The sequence below is a fragment of the Dreissena polymorpha genome, chromosome 3 (genome assembly GCF_020536995.1).
Source record: "Dreissena polymorpha isolate Duluth1 chromosome 3, UMN_Dpol_1.0, whole genome shotgun sequence".
In the NCBI taxonomy this organism is placed as follows: Eukaryota; Metazoa; Mollusca; class Bivalvia; order Myida; family Dreissenidae; genus Dreissena; species Dreissena polymorpha.
The window spans coordinates 68,041,808-68,059,544 of record NC_068357.1 but is presented as its reverse complement, the minus strand read 5'-3'; the positions used below and the strand labels follow the sequence as shown (position 1 = coordinate 68,059,544).

Sequence of the window (17,737 nt, the reverse complement as noted above, 5' to 3'; positions counted from 1 at the left end):
TTGCAGCAACGTTGGATGCCCACTGGGCATATGCCTCGATTCAATTTTACGCAGCATGCAAATTGTAACACATTACGACCGCGAAAGAATATTTTAATTTAATATAATTCATTTTAATTTCGAAAGAAAATGATCAAAATCTAATATGGCGGCGATTGCTCCTGACAAAATGATGTCGATTTCAACATCATGTACATTTAGATTTACACACAGAGTAGTTCTAAACATAAATTATATAAAAAACTATACTCGCCTATTTTTCCATGGACGCTGGAGATTTTGATGGCGTCTAGATCTTGTGACCCAAACACAAGATAATCCGTAATAATGCTATTAAGCTTTGGAATACTTGTTGCAAACGGGTTATTCTTACTGAATAGACTTTCTTTGATAAAATTACAAAGACACAGTTTATTCATCAAAGAAAATACCCTTACGTTGACTTACATCCAAACGCAAAACAATTCGAATATACTACTGAACCAAGATACACACCCATCAGTATGTTCTACACACACACTTTCACATCAAAATAGGCACACACATTCTGAAAATCAATAACACGAATAAGCTAGATCTACATGTAGATCTAAATCCTTCGTCTCATCGGTTCCATCCGAGATAAGTAGTCCATAGAATATGCACTTTTTCATAATTACATCCAGGATACATTATTGATAAACACGAAAAAAAAATATGCGTCTTTAATGTTTTATTCCCAGACATCGCATACTAGATCTAGTTTCGTGTTGAAGGTCGTATAGTTTTAAAGCTAAAGTTTTCTCGACTCTAAAGATTTCTTATGAAAAAAAATTTAGTTGTAGAATAAAAAATAGTCCGTGCACGCGACAGGTTTATTCAACAATGTGGGATAGAGGCTAGTTTATTCAATGGGGGTGTTATACCGTCAATGCCGCGGTGAAGATGGGCTAAATTGATATAGCCAACGCGTTTCGCACAGCTCATCAGGGCATAATACAATATATTACAACGTCAAAATGTGATGGGGATAACGTCATATCAATTATGACGTTATGACGTCAATAAATATTAAATGAAATTTAATTAAGAAATAATATTTTTTTATCATGGTTTGTTGTCGAATAACCCACAGTAAGGAGTATAGATGCGTAGGAATTAAATCACGAGTGCGAAGCACGAGAGCACGAGTAATTTGATAACACGCATCTATACTCCTTACTGTGGGTTATTCGACAACAAACCATCATAGAAAAATATTATTTCGATTCTAACACGATTCTGTTTGATTTATTCAAGCTTTTGGACGTGAACTATATTTTTCAATACTCCGCCCTTCATAGTACAAAGTTCACTATTTAGTGACGTCATTGAATTGTACAAACATATGACGTCGTTTTCATTCATAAATATTTTGCAAATGACGTGACTTTCATTGAGAACAACAATCGTAGAAACTAAATGACGTCACGTTTATTGATTCTACTGAAAAACTGACATGCTATAAATGTTTTCTTAATTACGTTTCTTAACAAATAGCATTCTTTGCAGGCGTGGTTATGCCACTTATTACCAAATATACAATTTGTATATACATGCTACATTTATTACATTTCTTTTAGAGCGGGTTTTTGCACGTGCATTTAGATCTAACTGCAGTATTTTCTTAATTTATTCGGAACTATTTTCGAAACATTAAGCTCCGCCCATAATTTATTGCAGAATATTCCACACTTGATTTCCGTCGTTGTCTATAGAAAACAAGTCGCGTGCCGTGTTAGAATGTTCAATACTCCGCCCTTCATAGTACAAAGTTCACTATTTAGTGACGTCATTAAATGGCACAAACATATGACGTCGTTTTCATTCATAATATTTTGCAAATGACGTCATTTTCATTGTGAACAACAATCATAGAAACTAAATGACGTTACGTTTATTGATGCATGCTATAAATGTTCTCTTATACAAGAATCTTTATAGCTACAAGAATCTTTATTTAACGTCGGATGTGAATAACAATAAACATTAGCTCATGAGCTATTTCCCGACAAAACAATTGTATATATATAACAAGTGTATATTGAGCTGAAAGAAAGAAAGATTAAGCATATTATATAAGCATTTATACTACAAGGACATAATTAGAGCATATAAAACACAAAATTTAGTAAAAAATGTTCATTAAAAGCATAATATTTTGTAAGTTACACATAGATATGACAAAGGGAAATATACCTAAGAACTATATTGGAGCTGTTTTACATCAGTTCATAATTAACACATATGTTATACACTTATAATTTGTACAAACAAAGCATTGCAGACCTATATTAAAATTTAAGATATTCAAACAAGTATAGCACACAATTCATGTTTAAAAGCACATATAAGCACATGCACAATAACTACATAGTACAACAAATAAATAGCACATATATACGCATATATACATGTTTATAACATTTTAAAACACACAAGAAGGGAGTATAAAAAAGCATATTTAATCACATGAAAAAAACATCTACATAGCACATATATACACATATATACATGTTTATTTTTATTTTATTTTTATTTTTTTAAACACACAAGAAACTCATATACACTATATACAAGGATAATTTAACAAGGGGTTAACTGACAGATAAATAAATAATATAAGCAGGACAGCAAAAAACAAGCAAGCAAGCAAAAAATGTGAGAAGCAGGTTACTCACACATGGCGCATTTACATTTTGAGCCTGTCCAGGTGCGGATCAGCCGTACAAAGTCTTTATATTTGTCGACTGTGCGAATATCCTCTGGGAGGCTGTTCCACACCTGTACAGCCTCAAAACGAAAGGAATTTTTGCCATACCTTGTTGTTCTTACTTGTGGTGTCTCAAGGATGTTTGAATATCTGAAATTATAGGTAGAGGATTTATCTTTAACCAAGGATTGAAGATATTCTGGGGAAAGAGTGTGTATACATTTAAATGTTTCTGACGCAATGAGGCGTAACCTGTTTAAGTGAAGAGTAGTACTGTTAACCTTTTTTAGTAGTGTATCATAACTAGATTCATAGTCATTAAAAACAATTCTAAGGGCTCTGAACTGTATTTTTTCTAGTTTTTCTGTGTTGGAAAGAATTCCCTTCAATAATATAACCACAAAGGGCGCATCTAGGTTACATTTGGATACTATTGGTTCTTGAGATTAATACGTAAAATACGTATATACGTAAAATGTAATTATCCATATTGTGAATATTATATAATTAAAGTAAAAACACGTGTCTAGAATTTTAAATATATATTGATATAGCCAGCGTTTCGCAAAGCTCATCAGATTATTATATTATGCCCTGATGAGCTGTGAGAAACGCGTTGGCTAAATCAATATATATTTAAAATCCCAGACACGTGTTTTAATTTTTATTATATATGTATATATATATATATATATATATATATATATATATATATATATATATATATATATATATATATATATATATATATATATATATGTATGTATGTATGTATGTATGTATGTATGTATGTATGTATGTATGTATGTATGTATGTATGTATGTATGTATGTATGTATGTATGTATGTATGTATGTTATGTATGTATGTATGTATGTATGTATGTATGTATGTATGTATGTATGTATGTATGTATGTATGTATGTATGTATGTACGCACGCACGCACGCACGCACGCACGCACGCACGCACGCACGCAGGCACGCACGCACGCACGCACGCACGCACGTACGTACGTATATGTATGTATGTATGTATGTATGTATGTATGTATGTATGCATATAGGTATGTATGTATATATACATATATATATAAACCTAAATGGGATCCCAATGAAAATTGTGTAATGACTAACTTACAGGGAAATAAATGACCAACAGACAATGAAGTAATAAAATGAAGTCTTAAAAACTAGAATTGCTGCTTTTTTGGATCGTTGTATGGCAAATAAATTCTAAATATTATACATCATTATCGTAACTACCATAAAATCGTTTTTCCATAAAAACTTGCACGAGACTGTGGCTTTCTAGATGCTTCCTTAGCTTCGATTTTATTTCGTTACAGAACAACCATATACACCTTAAAACGTTTGAACCGGCTTTAAAATATAATGATTAACATACTAGTGAGAAAACATGTCTATCCTAACAAAACATAAGTTTATGATTAAAGAGGAGTAATGACAAAAGCTAGATTGGTCTATAACTTGAATCTTCATTGACTGAATTAAGAACATCGAAATTATTTACTGACAAGAATGAGATTCGAGCTCACGCTGGGCGAAACCCAATGAATAAGCATTTCATTGCCTTAACCACTCGAGCTCCTAGTATAATGGTGTAAACCATCACATTATCAACTTCACCAACCACTCGAGCTCCTAGTATACTGGTGTAAACCATCACATTCTCAACTTCACCACCTTATTATCTTTGTTTATTAATACACGGAAATAAGGTATAATTTTGACGAAACTTCCGGTTTCGTAAAAATTTTAAGATTTTATTGAAGAGCAGTTTGAATATATAAGAGTAATGAAATTTCAAATACGCTTGCATTTATTAAATGCTACGATGCAATAGAAACGCATGTTTAACCTTCAAGAACGAAGTGAAAATTGGCATTTCTCTGTCAAAACTCATACATGAAGTATTTGGTTATGTGGCACTTGATGTTGGTGTTTATTTTAACGTTCAACCGAAACACTTATTAAATTTACCTTAAAACTGTGTTTCGTTCAAACACATAAGTGGGATCAAAAACAGCTTGTTTTGTAGTGGCTTTCCAATAATCCAAGAAAATAACAATAAAAACGCATGCACGTGAATATCACACAATATTCATTCTGATTATTTTGAACCTGAAGTTTCATCACTCTAGCAGCAATACCTATCGAGTTATATGCGTTACAAGTGCCATAAGTTATTGTTTGATAAAATGGGGTCTGATGTGGGAACGAATACCCAGATTGATATGTTTATAAAGTTTCCTCGACCAAGCAAAACTAGTTTTTGAGTTAAATATTTTGCGAAAAAATGTCATAGCTCACCGCTGTCAAAACATAAAACAGGTAATACAGTTCGAATGCTTATTTATAATTCGTAACTTTAGCAACATTTTTTTCTAGATACACGCGAAGTTCAAAAACGTCATTTTTGTTAGAAAGGGTTTATGCTTACGGCTTATACTAAATCAAAGCGCTGAAGGCACTGAAGTTGTTCGCTATTGCATAATCTTAGACGCAACTCAGTTTTCAAAATTATGTTATAAAATTTTATATCGCATGTTTGAAATGAACACAACCCATTCAAATTTATAAATAGTGTGTCTTAAAGCACAGGTCGAGATGTGTGCGCACTGTTTATCCTCATATTTATGTTATAGAGATAACTTAGACAAAATAACAACAATATGTCTCTTTTTTCACAATTGGTTGCTGCACTGGCAACCATGTTTAGAATTTTGGTTGCCTTGCTAAAGAATAACAAGCATATAATCATGTACATGTTGTGTTATGTGTATGTTATACTTTATCTATTTTCTTTATATTATTTAGCAACACTTTTGCCCACATGAAAGACTTTTAATGCAGCATTAAGCCTCATTTTACCTGAAAGCAGCCAATATGTACAGATTTCAATGACAAACTAGCCAATGTCGTCGCACAAGCTGTTATAAACACTAGACTGGCCAATATCGTCGCACAAGCTCTTAAACCTGTTGTTTACATACAGGCTGTCTGCTGCAGAGTACCAGTGGTGAAGTATAAACAGGCAGTGGTTATCGTTCCTTGCGTAGCTAACAGCAGACTGACTTGCAGTTATCGTTCCTAGCGTAGCTAACGGCAGACTGACTTGCAAAACTGCCTCTCTACATTAGTTGTGAGCTAACGCTTACAACTAAAAAGCTCCACAATTTCGGGTATTTTATTTTAATTTGAGATATGAGGATTATGCAACTTAAAGTGATAAAATAGGCATTTTGCACTGTTGAATTGAGCTGAAAAGAATTAACAGGTCAAAAGAGTTAGTTAAAATGTGGTCACTGATCAATTATCTGCAATTCATCTTGCTACCAGTTGTGTATAAAAATATATTTTATATTCGATATTCTTACGTGATCCACCCAGTCCTGTAAGCCGAAATGATCCGTAAAACAAAAATTTGTCTTTGTGTCGTATGAACGAATCTGCACTAAAACTAAATTTAGGTTTAAATCGTACATGCATGATCAGTTGTCAAACGAAAGTACGGTTGATATTGAAATGCATTATTTTTCTCTTTCCGGTATATTGTTTTAGTATGTTGATGCTGCATTAACAAATATAAGTGTATATGAAGTGAAAACACCAAAAATAAACAACGGTTGCGATAGACACCTATAAACTCATAGATGCCCATAATATCACTTTAATGGTTGAATCGGTCCAAATTACAAGTACATAAGATGTGTAGCTTTCATGAAACAATCTGTAAAAATGAATCAAAATAGTCAGTTTTTGGATAACGTCTGTAGTCGTAAGAATACAAATGTTGTTGCTTTTACTTCTATAAGAAATAAACCATAGCAACGAGGTCCTGCTCTGTTTTCTTCGTGGCGTTCCCAACAACTTCCTACACTCGTCTTTGAGCGAAAGCAAATATACTAGTAGTATGTGCTGAACCTGGTTACTGTTTAAGAAAACAATGGGCACACCCACGCTTCTGTATATCAACATATAAAACGTAATGACTTGTAGGTTTTTTTCCTTGTAGTAAACAAGGTAATTAAACCTAAATCTCAACTGACTGAATAACAATGATTTAACACTTCAAGTATACAAGTAACGACCCAGTTCAATTTTAACGTAGAGTTTAATACAAGGATAACACATGGGAAATTTAATGTGAGTAAATAAGCGATTTTCACATTTTTGACTGACGTAAAATCCATGTAATTTGTTGCTGGTTATTTAAATTCGCTGTTGTAATTTCCTGACTATAGTGTTCAACATACCAATAACAGATAGTAATAAATACGTAGCGCTATCATATGTAACAGTATTTGGCGTTTAAGGTCTACAAGATGAGCATGCTTGTTTCGATATTGTTCATTTTTATAGGTATTGACTTTGTGATTATTTGGAAAGTTACATACTAAGCGACGTGACCAATTAAGCAAATTAATGTATGTTCTCTTTATCTTGAAATCATACAAGCTATGGTCAGGCTTAAGCATTAGTTATTGGAAGCACGACGTAGTTTTCATTAGCTGCCCGAAGCCGATCTCGCGTTCGCTCGTAAATGTTCGGATATCGTCGCGGAAAATTCACATGAAATATATTGACACCCAAAAACTAAAAACGAGCATTTTGTTTCTCGTTAAATCTTTGTTACCATATCTAACTTTGACATTTAGGCTAGTGTTGTAAGGAACACTGATTATTATCGGTTAACTTTATTTTATGAAATATTCGTTGATTTTGAGTATGTACATGTATGTGGCTTTAATAGTAGCATTTCTTGATGTAACGTTTTCATGTTATTAGGCGGCTGCAGCGCTGCCTTGTTCTCATGCCAAGATGAGAAGACCGGACATATTGCACAGTACGACAACGCCAATGAGACATGTGTGAAGGGTGGGTTTTCCGAACACGTGTGTGAATTTCGTGTCAGTACGATTGTCTCAAGTTTTTATTCAGCAAGGCAGATAGCAACACCTTTTGTATAATAAAACATAATTTATACACTGTTTTAATTTTTGTTGACAGGTGTAGTTAAACAAAAAACGACAACGATCGCAACGACAACATTGCCCTCTGCAACAACTGACTACAATCAAACTACCAGCATCATTTTGTCGCCACTCTTGATGCACATGTGCTCAATTGGTAAAGACCTACAAGAAGGGCACACGTGTTGTGGTGTGTACACCAATTACCAACCTGAGTTTGAAACTTGCTGCGAAATTACGATGACGAAAACAAAAGTGCATTCAGGGAAACCGGACAAAGACTACACGTCAGTATTTTATTTCTGAATTTGTTGAACGTAATATGCATGCAAGTTATGCAATATGCAATATGCAAGTTGACAAAATTACAAATCAACTCGTACATTAAATTTAACATACCTTTGCGCGTGTCAATATAATTACAAAACGTGTTAAGACTTAAAGAATAGCATTATGCGAAAAAAAGAATATCAATAGTTTTTTTTTCCTGAAAATGCAAGATCTTGGTTAAATGTACTCTGTAAAGTAAAATTGACACAGGTGTTGCCGAGACGACATTACTACAATCTATAAACGAACGGATCTGCCGTGTCCCTACCACCAAGCGAACAACGACAAGTTCTGGAAGGCCCTGCGAGTTACTGCTCTCTTTAAGTCCCCTAAACTCCTGAATCAGGCCTGTCTAACAAAGAAAGGTTTGATTATTTTTATAGACTCTGTTTGTGTTGGTCAATGGTTTCATAGATTATCTTTGTCTTAAAACGTGATGTGTTTATGATACGCTTACATCGTGTTTTTCTTCTTTATAAACTGGTTTGTTTGTTGGCAAGTTTGTGTATGCTTACAGTTCTGAGAGGGTTTGCACGAAATTTTCTTATGTCTCAAGTGGCTAATGACAAATCATTACATGGAAGTTGTGCTCAATACTTCAGCATGAATTTATGATTGTGAGGATACTTGTTTATAGTATTGGAATGTAGGGATATTGCAACATTGTTTTCTCTAACACAAGAGTTGCATGAGTGAAAATAAGCTGCATTCGCAGAGGTAAACCCTCTGCTTTCGGAGTGTTAAGTGTTATGGTGTTTGTGAGTATAATGTTAGAAACATACAATAAATGCCATCACTCTCCTGATTTCAGTATATTTTGGCCGAGTGAAATACGTGAACATACCCTCAGCTATTTACTCGGACCTGGAAATTCTCTTAAACAAGCTTGACTTGAAGTCTTCAACCTTACAAGTGCTGGACGAAAAGGTCAACCTGTACATTGAAAAGGATCGCCACAGACCAGAGCCAGCAATACTTCAAGGAAAATACTTTCTGATCATCACAAAAAATCAGCAGCCCACAGAAACACCGTCCTTCATAAACGTCAAGAATGACGCCGTGTATAAACTTGCGACATCGCGTGAACGTGCAATTAATAAACTGCATAATTTGTTTAAGTTGTGCAAGAGTCTGTCACGTTGAGCCCTGGATTGCCGCTTAATAAGAGTAAGCTGCGTTTGCGTCCAGGGAGCGGCGAGTGTTAAATTGATGTCAGGAAAGCACTTGGATATTTTTTTATAGCGTTTTGTTTCAGTTATGATTGCCGATGAGTTAACGGATTTCGGTGTTTTACGTGGTTTGAACATACACTGTCTATCTAGAAATTGTTTTCTCAAATAGTTTCCACCGACATTATCTTATACATACATGAAAGTGTACACATTTGTCTCGCTTAGTGTGCTAATCCTTGGAAATTAGAGTTTACGGTGCGGAGTTTCGAAATCAAGAAATAGCTGAAATCCTTGAGATGAAGAGACACCAAAGTTCGAAGGAATTAATGCAGATAAATGTATTCAGTCACTATAAAACGGATTTTTAACAATCAAGATTTGTATGAACTATACGAACTATAAAACTACTGTATTCCTGAATATTTTGTTGGTAAATGATAAGAACGTTATTTGTTCATAATAAATTGTTAAACATTTATTTTAAAAATAATTGGACAAAGACGCCTGTGTAAAAAATTACTAAATCTTGCTTGAAATACTACATTTTAAAGCACGTTAATACATGTTAAAATGCTGTATTTCAATATACATTAACACAATAAGGCATCCCCCCCACACACACCGGCACTGAAAGTAAATGGCTGCATGTGTTACCAACACTTTTTTAACTTCGGTGTACATTTTTTTGTCAAAATGATGAACTTTGTTCATCTAGGTAAGCACATGTTGTGGTACTTGTGCATTATTAAAGACCTTTTTTCCTAGTTATTTGTGCTATGTTCTCCATTCATTTAAACATGTTCTTCACAAACAGTTAAGCCAACTTCCATGTGAAAAAATATTAGTGTAAATGTAATAACAAAACATCATAGTTCATGGACAGTATAAACAGTAAGACTGAAGTTAATATATAAGCTAATACGTGCTCGTAATTATATTTATTTTTTTTATATTGACACAGATCAAACGAACAATATCAATGAGAAACATGCTCACGTCATATCAAGTCTTATGGGCGCCATATGCATCTCGCATCCGTTCAATCGAGTATCTGTAATAGAACGACACATGTGAATAGCGATTGGATTCATTTCCTGCCAAGTGTAAACAGACATTTCAATTATCTAACATAGTTAGGCTTCTGTTATTCTGTTATTTATAAGGTTGGAAATCATGCCATTACTTGTTGACAAGATTTGTAAAAATGTTGGCACATTCTCGATTACAAATGGATTGCTCTGAAATCTTTAAAGCACAAGTTACAATTTGAGCTGAACTTCTTCAAGTCTGTTCAAATTATCGACTGATATTAGATTTAATGAGGTAACAAAACTATGAGAATAGTTTGTGGAGTGATTAATGCTTAGTATTTAAGAAAATCTTACTACAAAAAGGTGCATTCAATAAAATAAAAAAGTACACCCAAATGCAAAATCCATTGAGTGAATGATTATATTCATAGATGAAGCATAGTTGAAGGAAATTTGGATTAATATAAATATGTTATGACCAACATATGGTAACTTAATTAATTAATTGCACTACAAACGCCATGAGGTTCATTTAGAAACACATCTTGCAACATAAAATACCATAATTCCCATGACATGGTCAATCTTACTCTTCATTTTAAAATAAAGCCAGCGAAAAAAATTACGCTTTGCATTCAGATTGAGGAATTCATTTGTAAAGAGGCAGAAATCACACACTTGATTTAAGGATTCTAAATTAAGAACATAATGCAAATTCACAACAAAATTAGCTACCCGTAAAATGTTGTTAATTCATCAACTTTATAATTTATTTAATACTGGACATAGAGTATCACACCACCTGTGTTGCTGTAAGTACATGATGGGTACACCTGGCACCTTCCGTATGCGTCTCTTGAGGTCCTTATTACAGGTGGCAGCGATGTAACACTTGTGCTGGAAAAACAGCCAGAGTATAACAATTCATGTACCCCAGTTGTAAGAACGAACTTTGATGATATTTTCATAGCACATGAAAGCTATGTGATGGGAAAAAACCACTATAGTATAATAATTGCAGCAATAAGCTCTTAAATCATATCTTCATTATTATACTACATAAGGGCCTTACAGTTTCAAAGTACACTGGTTATGTATTGACACTCTTCTCCTCGCTCCCCTGTCCTACTATTATAAAATCATTTCAGCTCTAAGAATACTCAATGACACGAATAAAATCATTTCATCTCCAAGAATACTCAATTACATGAATAAAATCATTTCATCTCAAGGAACACTCAATTACATGACTAAAAACATTTCAGCTTTAAGAATACAAAATAACATAATAAAATCATTTCATCTCTAAGAAAACTTTATAACATGAACAACAAGAGGCCCATGAGGACCTGAATCGCTCTACTGCTATAAACACTGTGCACATGCGGAAAGAACAAGATGGAAACTGTGTACTTAATCGCGCAAACAAGGAGAATTTTCTCAAATTCAAGGGGAGATTATTGTGTAATTATTTCTCCGATACTGCTCATAGTCAATAGGGTTCAGGTTCTCATTGATATAAAGATACTGTGCAAATTTGGTAATAATTGAAAACTGTGGAATCAATTGCGTAAACAAGCGGGATTTCAAAATTTTCTCATATTCAAGGGGAAGTAATTCTGGACTTATTGCTTTGATATTGCTCTTTTTAAACAAGGGTTGTTTGTAAAACATGCAGTCCCCCCATATGGGCTGTCAGTTGTAGTGGAAGCCATTGTGTGAATACGTTTTTTTGTCACTGTGACCTTGACCTTTGACCTAGTGACCTGAAACTCAAAAGGGGTCATCTGCCAGTCATGATAAATTGCTCCAATTTAGCTGGATGTAAGAGTCCACGAGGCATAAATGGGTTAAAGTTTTAGGAAAGAAAAATACAATGATATTTGACCTTTGACCTTGAAGGATGACCTTGTCTTTTTACTACTCAAAATGTGCAGCTAAGTGAGATTCACATGCATGCCAAATATGAAGTTGCTATCTTCAATATTTCAAATGTTATCAAACTTTAATCAAGGAACGTTAACCAAGGTTAAAGTTTTTGAACACACACATACAATGAATGAAATATGGGCTGTCATTTGTAGTGGCAGCCATTGTGTGCACACGTTTTTTGTCACTGTGATCTTGACCTTTGACCTAGTGACCTGAAAATCAATAGGGGTCAGCTGCCAGTCAAGATCAATTTACCTATTTAGTTTCATGATGCTAGGCCTAATTATTCTTGAGTTATCATCAGGAAACAATTTTACTGTTTCGAGTCACTGTGACCTTGACCTTTGACCTAGTGACCTGAAAATTAATCAAGGTCATCTGCCAGTCATGATCAATGTACCTATGAAGTTTCATGATCCAAGGCGTAAGCATTCTTGAGTTATTATCCGGAAACCATTTTACTGTTTCGAGTCACTCTGACCTTGACCTTTGACCTAGTGACCTGAAAATCAATATGGGTCATCTGCCAGTCATTATCAATGTACCTATGAAGTTTTATGATCCTAGGCGTAAGCATTCTTGAGTTATCATATGGAAACTATTTTACTGTTTCGAGTCACTGTGACCTTGACCTTTGACCTAGTGACCTGGAAAGAAAATCTATAGGGGTGATCTGCCAGTCAAGATCAATGTTCCTTTGAAGTTTCATGATCCTAGGCGTAAGCATTCTTGAGTTATCATCCGGAAACCATGTTACTGTTTCGAGTCACTGTGACCTTGACCTTTGACCTAGTGACCTGAAAATCAATAGGGGTCATCTGCCAGTCATGATCAATGTACCTATGAAGTTTCATGATCCTAGGCTTAAGCTTTCTTGAGTTATCATCCGGAAACCGTTTCACGGTTTAGAGTCACTGTGACCTTGACCTTTGACCTAGTGACCTGAAAAATCAATAAGGGTCATCTGCCATTTATGATCAATGTACCTATGAAGTTTCAAGATCCTAGGCCTAAGCGTTCTTGAGTTATCATCCGGAAACCATCTGGTGGACGGACGGACAAACCATCTGGTGGACGGACGGACCGACGGACCGACATGTGCAAAACAATATACCCCCTCTTCTTCGAAAGGGGGCATAAAAAGGGTTTGAGTCATCATTGATACAAAGACACTGTGCAAGTTTGCCAAGAATTGGATGAATATTATGGACTTTATCACATAAAAAAACTGAATTTTCATTTTTTTCTCAAATTCAAGGGGAGATAATTCTGGACTTATAACTCCGATATTGCTCATTTTCAATAAGGTTTGACTCATCATTCAGATAAAGACACTGTGCAAGTTGGAAAATAATTGGATGAAAACTGTGGACTTAATTGCGTAAACAAGCCTTATTTCACAATTTTCTCAAATTCAAGGGGAGATAATTCTGGACTTTTTACTCTGATGTAACCTATTTTCAAAAGGGTTCGAGTCCTCATTAATATTAAGACACTGAACAAGTTTGAAAAGAATCGGATGAAAAATGTGGACTTTGTCGCGTACACAAGAAAAAGTCTAACGCACGCACGCGCGCAAGCACGCACGGACGACGGAAACCACGCCATGACATAAGCTCTTCAGGCCTTCGGCCAGTAGAGCTAAAAATCATTTCAGTTCTAAGAATACCAAATTGCACGAATAAAATCATTTCAGCTCTAAGAATACTTAATTACATGAATAAAATCATTTCAGCTCTTAGAATACTTTATTACATGAATAAAATCATTTCAACTCTAAGAAAACACAATTACATGCATAAAATTATTTCTTCTTTAAGAATACTCAGCTCTAAGAATACAAAATAACATCAATAAAATCATTTCAGCTCTAAGAATACTAAATAACATGGATAAAATATTTCAGCTCTAAGAATACTAAATTATCTTTAAAAAAAATTCAGCTCTAACAATTACGTTAATTAAAACATTTCTTAACTTACCTGAGTTACACGTTGAACAATACAGTCATCCACATATGTTCCTTTGTATAGACATGGCAACCTCACGAACCTCTCATCCTTGGCTATTCTGAATCTACCAGTGATATGCTTTGAAATATTGTGCTAACTGGCTAACTATCAACATGGTATGTAAAATACATTCGAACGTTTGGATTCCATTTAATAAAGATATCATTTACTAGAAGGAATCTTTGCAGTGTTTTGCTCAAAATTATCATTAGGAAAATGTTTTGTTCAGCATAAGCATTATCACATTGGCCCGGTACTGTATGAAGTAAAATGAAGAACACTTTTTAGCTACAAAGTTTTCTATTGGCAACAACACAAACTTGTTGCCAGTTGTTTATATGGCGAATGACAGAAATAAACATGTTAAATTAAAATACACAACTCCTAACAAGTAAATACTGTAAGTAGATAAATCATATGCTGTATGCAATTAGCTTTACCTCCTTGCAACTTGGTATTTTGAGCCTAGCTTCTCCATTTCTGCCATTAAAGACAGACAGACAGACAGACAGACAGACAGACAGACAGACAGACAGACAGACAGACAGACAGACAGACAGACAGACAGACAGACAGACAGACAGACAGACAGACAGACAGACAGACAGACAGACAGACAGACAGACAGACACACAGACAGACAGACAGACAGACAGGCAGGCAGACAGACAGACAGACGGACATACTTATACAATAGTACATCGTCTTTATACTAGAACATGCAAATAATTTTTTTGTCACGTGAATACGAATAACAACATAACATAATGTAACATAAAAGTAAGATACAAATTACAAATGCCAAAAAACAACAGTATATGGAAAACACATAAGGTATATCGAGGGGTGATCAACGAATGTGCAGAGACTCTTAATTTAACAAACAAATAATCGCAAACGTCTAGTAAGTAAGTCTAAATATTCTTCGTATTCCAAAGATGATTAATAAACTGTATACATATCTAGTACAGAAGTGCTATTCATTTTACCATACTACTTCTGTTTAAAATTATCAATAAGTCCACGTTTGAACTCTCTAACAAAACTTTTTACTTGAACAACGTTTGGATTTCCAAATACATTACCGAATCCATAATTATTTAACATGTTCTTAATATTTGTGACCCAATTTTTATAACCTTTAGTACAATCGTTTAAAGGGGCCTTTTCACGTTTTGGTAAATTGACTAAATTGAAAATTGAAGTTAAGGTTATTTACTCAACACTTTCAAAATACTATGCTGTAAATATAATTGTTTATGCTGTATGCTTGAAATACTTCAGTGACAATATGTTGGCAGTATTAATTTCTAGATAATTTAGTTGGAACGAAATAAGAATAATTAAGATAGACCTGTACGAAAGAAACATCTATGACAACAATCACTTATTCTGACGATATATTTATTCGTCACGACCAGTAGATTCCCGAATAATTCCTCATTTCTTACTTTGCGCGGCTTCATTAAAAATTTGCATTAATCCACTGTTTAAGCACATTTTAAATCGAAAAGTGCCTCGTCATTTCTGATGATGACCGAGTGAGGCATATGTGAAACACAACCTTGAACTATATGACGTCGTATGAAATAATCGAATTATTTTGTCGATGTCGAATGAACAAAACATATTGTTTTCAATGTTGCTTTAATTTATTTGGTATGTGTGATTTGTGTATGCAATAATAGCGAAAATACACGTTTTCGAGGGCATGATCATCTGCAGGCGCTAGAAAAATCTGTTCCTGTCCTAGTGCACAAACTAAACAAAAACAAAATATGACGAAAAAAACAGAACTATCCAAATTATTCAATCGCTTTGCGTTGCAACGCTTTATAATTTTCAGTTTTTTAAAATGTCAAAAGATGCATATTATGGATATTTTAGAGCATGGTAAATTTTCAGTTTTACTGTTTCCTCACAAATTTCATAACTACAATGAAAATTTGCGAATCTGAATAAATTGTTTTTAATTTTGTCAATTTACCAAAACGTGAAAAAGGCCCCTTTAGTAACCAAAAGTTGTATATGTTATATGAAATTGCCCATACTAATTTGATTCTATGTTTAGCGTCCACATGACTTTTCGAAATAGAGAATAAGACGGGAATAAAAAAAGATGAGTATATAAAAAAATAATATGTAAAACAGTAAAACAATTATTTTCATGATTACGATAAATTTCATAGTTATTATTGTATACATGTAATCCTAAACATTGTTTTAGCATACCGGTATTGCTTAGTTACTAAAAGAAGTTATTTAACTTAATATGACTAGCCAAACACTGCTGTAAAGAAAACCATCTCATACCATAATATTTCATATATAAGTCTTAATTCATTATAATAATATGGATATGGTTGTTTAATGTTAACAAACCTACATTTTTGTATCACAGAATATTTAAGACCTACAATTACTGGGTATATATTTGAAAGTTAATCTTAAAAGGGCAATACATACTATATAAAAAGGTAGTATAAGAGGCAAAAAAGCAAATTCACAATGTTCAATCTATGCAGTTATTGATAATTGGAGAAAAATCACCATTCTTAACGATGTATATTGGACGTGCTTATTTCTTAATCAAAACAAAATACTTGTTTGGCAGTCTCTTGGAGCTATTTAAGTACAGACTTACTCCATAAAGGCTAGATTTTTGTAAAAACTACTAAGCTGTGGGTACAAAGCTTTCAAAATCACTTACCATATAAATTCTTATTATTTTAATGAATCTATCAGTGGTTGATTAAATCAGTCAGCCTTATTTGTGCCGATGGTGTTAATTTTTCGCTTGATCAAAAAAGTTTGGGCACACCTTAGACGATAAACATATAATTAAATTGTATGGCCTTGTTTCAAAATGAGGCAATAGTCAAGTGATATACTGTCAATTTGCCATTTAACAACTCTAATGAGATGGGTTTGTATTATATTTTTGTCTGCAAAATATATCAATAATGAAACACATAATGTCACCATTATTTATGTATTGCTTAAAGGAAAAAAATACACTGGGTATTTATGGAAAAAAACATCAATTCCCCATAAATAGAAAAGGCATTTGTTCACCAATAACATAATTTTTAGAAAAGTGTCAAAATCAGATATAAGAAATTCAGTCCCCCTTGTTCAATGTTAATGAGTTCAAGTGTGAAAAAGGGAATAAGTGATCATGAAGGAACATTCAGATTTTACAGAAAAAGTTAAGTAGCTGCATTCCTACACTGATCTGCTTTCAAAAACTCAGGACATAAAATAATGGCTTTTCAACAACATGGGAATCCAGTTCCAAGCCACATAATGCATGAGTTCAATGAGAAGATATCCAGAAGTCAGTTATAAACCCAGTTAATTGTTTTTGCCTCTTTTCAGGCGGTTCATGTGCACACATACACAATTCTCATTATTTACCAACAATTTCAAACCTTAAATTCACAAATGTGGTCATGGGTAAAAAGGAATTTTAGGCAACGTCATCATTTGTCAAGTTTGTAGTAATTAGATGTATTTACATACCTGTACATTAC

At 33.7% G+C, this 17,737-nt stretch overlaps 2 protein-coding genes across 2 annotated transcripts; one reads left to right on the top strand and one right to left on the bottom strand.

Annotated features, from left to right (window-relative positions):
* Nucleotides 1-7,078: 7,078 nt before the first annotated feature.
* LOC127873636 (uncharacterized) lies at nucleotides 7,079-9,851 on the top strand. Its single transcript, XM_052417524.1, has 5 exons — nucleotides 7,079-7,116; nucleotides 7,543-7,632; nucleotides 7,765-8,014; nucleotides 8,268-8,422; nucleotides 8,869-9,851. The coding sequence occupies exons 1-5, from the start codon at nucleotides 7,080-7,082 to the stop codon at nucleotides 9,198-9,200; spliced, it is 864 nt and encodes a 287-aa protein (XP_052273484.1). The 5' UTR covers nucleotide 7,079; the 3' UTR covers nucleotides 9,201-9,851.
* Nucleotides 9,852-10,231: 380 nt separating this feature from the next.
* LOC127871158 (rRNA-processing protein FCF1 homolog) lies at nucleotides 10,232-14,709 on the bottom strand. The gene is made up of 4 exons (XM_052413888.1): nucleotides 14,645-14,709; nucleotides 14,175-14,262; nucleotides 11,063-11,157; nucleotides 10,232-10,280 (listed from the first exon to the last, which is right to left on the bottom strand). Exons 1-4 carry the CDS (start codon nucleotides 14,689-14,691, stop codon nucleotides 10,232-10,234), a joined length of 279 nt encoding a protein of 92 aa, XP_052269848.1. The 5' UTR covers nucleotides 14,692-14,709.
* Nucleotides 14,710-17,737: the final 3,028 nt, after the last annotated feature.